General features: G+C 45.7%; 1 protein-coding gene across 1 annotated transcript; it reads right to left on the minus strand.

Moving 5' to 3' along the window:
* Nucleotides 1–298: 298 nt before the first annotated feature.
* On the minus strand, nt 299–1,223 carry LOC115686219 (putative F-box protein At3g16210). Its single transcript, XM_030611437.1, has 2 exons — nt 606–1,223; nt 299–520 (listed from the first exon to the last, which is right to left on the minus strand). Exons 1-2 carry the CDS (start codon nt 1,221–1,223, stop codon nt 299–301), a joined length of 840 nt encoding a protein of 279 aa, XP_030467297.1.
* Between the last annotated feature and the right edge of the window lie 5,560 nt (nt 1,224–6,783).

A 6,783-nucleotide genomic window follows, 5' to 3' on the forward strand; every position in this document is an offset into this window, starting at 1 on the left:
TGGTCGACATTGAACCTCGACCTGCTTGGTTCCAGAGAGTAGGATCTGCTCCTCCCAAATCAATGACATCAAAAGATGACTCAAGGCCATCTCCCTAGATTCCAACCTCACTGATCTGCATATCCTCCACATCACAGCACACCAACTTCGCATCAGTCATACGAAGCAAAATCTTGCCATGCTCGGTAAGCCCCAACGCCGCTCAAGCCGTCGACCCGATCGGTAGCACAATGTGATGCTGCTTGGTCCACGACTCGGCCATGCCGTACTCCTTCATCACCCAAATGCCACATTCCTCTCAGTTCCACTCGCCAAAAGCAATCAGAGTCAGTGAACTGCATGACACTGAGAGCGTCGCTTTGCCTCTCGGATTCAGAGAGAATTGTGAGAGATTTGCCGATTGGGGCAGCTCAATGACTTCTCCGAATGATTCCTCCTTCATATTGAAGGCCACGATTGAGTCGTTTGGCACCGCCGCCGCAGGAGCCGCGAGCCAATGCGCAGAACCGTTAACAAATGCCTGCGAATTGCCACGAACTGTCCAAGTGAAATTGGGCCTGCCCAGGCTCTTCCATGTGTCCCTGCCTAGGCTATAAACCTCTAACATGCCATGGCCTTATCAGAGAATAAGCCTCTCTCGCATCGCCGTGCAAATAAGTTATCCTCCCGACCTTGTAGTCCTGGGCATTTGGCTCGTACTTGAAACCGTGGACAAGATATTGATTGCAGCATGCTGAATTGTAACCCTGCACTAGAGATTTGGTGCAGACGGGCCAACGACGGCTTTGGACGCCACCCTCGTTGCCAAGGACCTTGATTTCGCCCATGAACAGGCTCCACAGGATAATAGCTTGCTTGCTCTCGCGATGGCGTGCGTACAAAAGCCCGGTCAAGCAAATTAGAGCGCCGTCGCTAGACAAACCAACCATGGATAACGAGAACCATCTATTCCCAAATGGCAGCTTCAAATTCTTCATCCCGATAGACACGTTTTCAAACACTAAAGAGCACTGTTCGCGATTTCCCCATTGCAATGGGACCACCAGGAGGGTGGTCCCGCTGCATTTCATCCGCATTGCCACAAAGTACGGCTCGGAGAAGAGCGAACGCCACAACTTGGAGACACACCGGAACCGGACGAGAGACCGAGCTGGTAAGCAAGCAAGGATTTTGACCATAACATCAGACGGAAGGATACCGGAGAGCCATTCCGTGGTACTCATCGAACCAGGTGACAGAGTACCAGGAATTACAGAGGACAAGAGCAAAAAACAATGTCAGTCAAACTCCCTGATCTTGCAATTAGACAAAACTTGTGAGAAAATTTGTGGGACTTCGGTGAAGCATAAAGTTGATACATGTCTGTAGTGATTGACATAGCCGCTAAGTTGAATAAGCAAAAGACGGCCAAAAGACTTAAGAAAAAAAAATACTGAATAAGGAAAAACATGGATAATATATATATATATGTTAGAATTATTGCTTGGATGCTGTGGAGGAAAAGAAAAATCTCAAACTTAGGTTGGGTTAAAGGAAGGCAACCTGATTCTCCATCTACTTAATACATGATTTCGTTCTTGATTCTGTCCCAAATATGGTCGAACGATAAGAGCAACTTGTAATTAAGTGGTCTTTAAAACACGAAAAGGTAGGTATCACGTGGTAGTGCCACGTGACGAACCAAGACGATGACATGTGAGAATTTTCAAATTCAAATGCATAGTTTGTTGTGAGGCACATCACGTGGACAATGTGGATTGGTTCCACCACGGCGGCTGGGCAAATGATATGTAAAATGCTTTCTCGAAAGGAGAACAACTACTTTTTGATTCGTCGCAGCTCAAGAATATGAACGGCATCGACCAAATGAACATTAGTAAGTAATTCAAATAAAAGTAGGTAACCAAAAATTATTCGGCAACTTCATTCGAGTAAAAGGCCGGTAAGTATTTCAAATAAAGTTGCTGATATCACGAAGGAAATGGTAATCCCAATCGAATCAGTATGCCATTAGAGAATGTGGTAATTCCGAACCAACACAATCAACGTCGGTAACATGAAAAGTGGCTCAAATAATAAAAGGGTAATCTCAAACTAGTTGGTAACATTATCATAAAAAATCGATAGCTCGCTCAAATTAAGATTAGTAATTTCCTAGAAGAGTTGGTAACTTCAACACGCTAATAAGTTGGAAGTAAACGTTGGTAATTTATTGGAACGCCTAGTGAGGTGTTAATAATTGAATAAATGCTGATAACAGAAATTTTTTATTAATGCAACTGGAATGACCTATTGTTCCAGTGGCAGTAGAAGTTTGTCATGAAATTGCCATAATGAATTGCTGTAGATGTGACACTGCGGCAAGAAAGAGTTTTCGCGGACGGAGATTAATTTAATGAAACAAAGGATAATAAAAATAGAAATGCACCCACCCATGGGTAGCTCAGTTGGTTAGGGCGTATTTGGGATAGTGTGGTTAGGCGCACTGGTCCCAGGTTCGATTCCCCAGCTGAGCACTTGTGATTTAAGTGGGGGGCCATGACGGTGGGTTGATGTGCTAGTCTCCCCCGAGGAATAGGCGAGGTGCGCGCAAGCTGGCCCGGACACCTCGGTTACCCAAAAAAAAAAATAGAAATGCAAGTAATGACTAATGCTAAATCTAGAAACTATTTCTTCAGAAATATCGATTTATTTATTTAAAACATGTATGGGGGCGACTTCTATTTTCAACTCTTGCCCTTTCCATAAGTTTTTCGGAACTCCCAATTCGACGTATACTTTATGTCAAAAATACGAAGGTGTATTATTAGTCAGAAATTATTTTGAAACTTCCGATCGAATTCTATTAAGCAGCCGCTTAGCTTAGGTAGTAGGGGCGATCGGTTCCCAGGCGGTCGGGTTCCCACCTAAGAACTGGCAACCAGTGCATTCTTTTCAGAAAGCTCAAGGTCCTTGTGCTCTGCCAACTCCATGAGCTGCCTCTTCAGACTTGTGAAGCTCAGAAACCTCGGTGGCCAGCCTCTCTATCTGGCCATCCCTTTCCATAGACAAAACGATAGGAAACCACAATAAATGAAAAAGGAGAAGGGAAAATCAAGAGCAACGGGAAGAGGGCGGGTGGGAAGGAGGATACGCATTGGAGGTAGAGGTGGTTCTTCCGAGACCGGAGGCCGGCGAGGTCGGAGAGGCGCTAATCCAGGGAGGATTGGAGGTGGAGGGAATGAGACTGGAGCTGGGAGAAGTCGGAGGAGAGAAAGAGAGAGAGAGATACTTCTGCTCGAGGGGGGAGCAGGTATGCTCGGCGGTGATGGAGGAGGCGTCGAGCTAGGCCTTGAAGGAGTCGAGCTCCTTCTGAAGGTTGTGGTTGAAAGTATCGGCTTTCTCGGCGACCAGGGCGGCATCGGGGGAGCAGCGAGAGAACTTGTCGTCGGAGACGAACAGAGGCATCATAGTCGTCGGAGGAGTGAGAGATACAAATGAATTAGGGTTATAGATTTGGCAGAAATTAAAATAAATAAAAAAATCAATCCGGTTCAAGTGGGCAATTCCACACATGGAACCGGGAACCGAATCGAAAATCACCGGTTCCAATATTTTGGAACTAGGAACCAGACCGGTGCCCCCGGGTACTGCCCAGAAATGCCGATTCGAATCAATCCTGGCGTTTCCTTTTCTTCACCCCTATTAGATAGTCTTTTGGGAGTTTTATCTCCAGCTTTTTTGCTTTTTCATTCTAGTAATATGAATTTGAATTTTATTTAACAAGAATTCTGAAAAAAAAAATTATTATCGTTTAATTGAGTTTACGTCGTCCCAATTTGGCATGAACATCATTTTCCCAGTCCTCCTTCGGTTTTTCTCCTAGGTTGCGTTTGTTTCGTGAAATATATGACATTTCAAGAAAATGTTTCCAAGAAATCATTTTCTAGGAAAAATTACAATATTTTTCGGTGTTTAGCTGAAATCTGAAAATTAACTAGAAAATATCTTTCGTAGTTTAGTTTGTTAATCTTATTTGATTTTCTTATATAGACATACACTACTTGGGCGCTAGTAACTTGCGCATGGATAACTGGAAAACCATGTATGAGCACTAGAATCCTAGATTTGACCTCGATGGACCCCAACCCAGGCGCTAGAGATCGGAACATAGGCACCTGGATGCCTGCACTCCCAGGTGTGGCCCCGATGAACCCGACCACGGCCTTTGTCAACTCGAGCTTGGGTGTTGGGGATTCGCGCTCGGGTACCGCGATCCCGCGCTTCACCTTTTTGGACCCTAGCTCGGGTAATGGGGAATTGGACACGGGCACTAGGGCTTCGGGCCTTGCCTCAATGGAATCGAGCACCAGGGTCCTGGGCTCGACCTCAATAAATTTAGGCGCGCGTGCCAGGGCTCAACCTCAATGGACGCAGGTCCGGGCCCCAAAGACTTAGTCCTAGACTTCGAGGAGCCAGGAATCAACGTTAGAGTTTCCATGCACAAGCGTAAAATTTCGGATTTAAGTACCGATACCTAGTTATATTTTAGAAAATTATTTTCGATTTTTAAAGAGAAAATCAGTTCCTAAATTTAAGCATAGATTTTCCGTTTACTAGAAAAATATCTTCCGTTAATTCATTTTTCTAAGCGAACCAAACACCGAAAATGTTTTCTAGCAAAATATTTTTCGCGAAACAAATCAAACCTTTAATATTTTTCACTGATGAATATGTGGCCTTCATTCATTTAAAAATACGTGGCCACGAGGTCATCATCGTTCCTAAGATGAACAGCGAGAGTCATGCCAGCTGGATTCAGAATTTCTGAACAAGTTTTTTTGTACAAGCAATTTACTGACCGATTTTTTTTATTACTATCAATATTCGAGATTCATCAACGTTTCTATGAAATTCACCAATGCAAGACAATCTTTCCCTGTTTTTTTGGCACCCGAAGTGCTATAAAATGATGTATAACTTACTATCAAGTGAGAGTGCTAATATCCTTATCCCATCAGAAAAGATAAATTCCTCCATAATTATACATGACAAAATTGAAATCATAGAACATCATTTCTCACACAATTGACCAGAATAGAAGCTGTAATCAAATGACCAAACTGATTTGATAGATTCCCTAGGCAAGCCTTGGACAAAGCAACCTCAAATTACCAATGGAGGAGCAACTGGTTCCCATCAGCATAAGAATCAGCCTCCATCACTTTCCTCATCAAGAAGCTGGCCTTCTCCCGGGCCCTCGCCGACCCTCGAACCGAAAGATCAGCCAGAACCGTCGAGAACTCCGGCAATCCCAGAGCCTCGCGAGTGCACCCCTCGCTCTCGTCGAAGAGCCGGAGAAGGATCTCGGCCGCACCTTCCTTGCTCAGCATACACCTCCCTTTCAACACGTCCATCATCGAGGTGATGATCTTATCCGTCCGTATCAATGCGTTCAGTCCTTCATCGAACCGGGCTAGGAGGCTCAAAATGGCCAAGGAGGTCCCTGCTAAGTCCTCGCCCTCACTGCTCGCCACCAACCCGAGGAGCATTGGTACCGCGCCCGATCGGACGGCCAGGGTGCAATTGCCGTGGAACTGCACGAGCTCAGCCAGTGAGCTCAGCAAGTGGTGCGACGCCACAGTGTGTGGCCCAGAGATCGCCTTGATTAATGCTTGGACGGTCCCCGCGACCCCAAACTTGGCCTTGTTCTTGTCGAGCATGGAGAGACTGCAAACGAGGGAGGCAGCTAGCCTGCTGGATTCAGGGGAGCTAGGAGACAGGATAATGGAGTTGAGATGGTGGATGGTCTCCATGTCTGCCAGGAGTCGCTTGAGGTCCGGGTTGAGGGAGAGGTTGAAGAGGATGGAGAGCGACAGGGCTTGGAGAACACGAGAGTCGGACTCGGCAAGCCTTAGGAAAGCAGGGATTGCTCCATCCGCTTGAGCAAGCAGGCTCCGGTTTAGAGGGCTGACTTTGGTGATCGTGGCGAGCATCTGAAGGGCTCTCTCCTTCGCTTCGTCGGAGTCCGACTGAGCTCGGGAGATGCACTCGGAGATGGTGTCACGAATCCGAACGGTGGACATGTTGCTGTCTTCTTCTCGGAGGCAACAAAAGTTGTAGTAAAGAAGATGAGGATGAGGCTCTCGAAGTGTGATTGAAGAAAGGTGGGACTTCTGCAAACCTAGGTGGTGATTGAGGTGGAGATAGTTCCAAGGTGTGAGAGCTTTGGAAGTATCTCCACGCTTCGGTGTAACAAGCTTGAAGAACAAAGCACAAATGACCTTGAATGCATCATCAATGTGTGGACAAACATTTGAGAAGCATATTCTAACCTATAAAGAGACATAGTAGTCAGGCCATCAAGAGTCGATCGACTTGATCATCCCATAAAGAGACATTGCAAAACAGACTAATTATGCCCTTCAAGAAAAGAAAAAACAGGCAAAAGAGAAGAGAGGAGAAACGGCTCTCGTCATCGAGACCAGACAAAAACTTGAGCATAACTACTAGTCCATCTCAAGCAACATTGAGAGAAGCTTATGTGAAACACGAAGAAAAATATACTTTGTAAATCGCAAAGAAGGAAGGTATAAAAACAGCTTAAAGACGAGAAGCATTGAGGGCTCAAAATGCAAGAGAACGAGGTCTCTACTAGGTGCTTCAGGAGCATACCGAACTAAATGCCTAATAACAGCAAGCCAAGCCATGCATGCACCACTCTGACGGTCGGAAAGTTCTGACCCCAGCCGATGTCCATCTCGGGTTTAGAAGACTGATCAGCAAGCCACGCATACACCAGAA

The sequence above is a fragment of the Syzygium oleosum genome, unplaced genomic scaffold, assembly GCF_021117445.2.
Source record: "Syzygium oleosum isolate NSW1041296 unplaced genomic scaffold, Sole_v2.1 Sole_v2.16, whole genome shotgun sequence".
Taxonomy (NCBI): Eukaryota; Viridiplantae; Streptophyta; class Magnoliopsida; order Myrtales; family Myrtaceae; genus Syzygium; species Syzygium oleosum.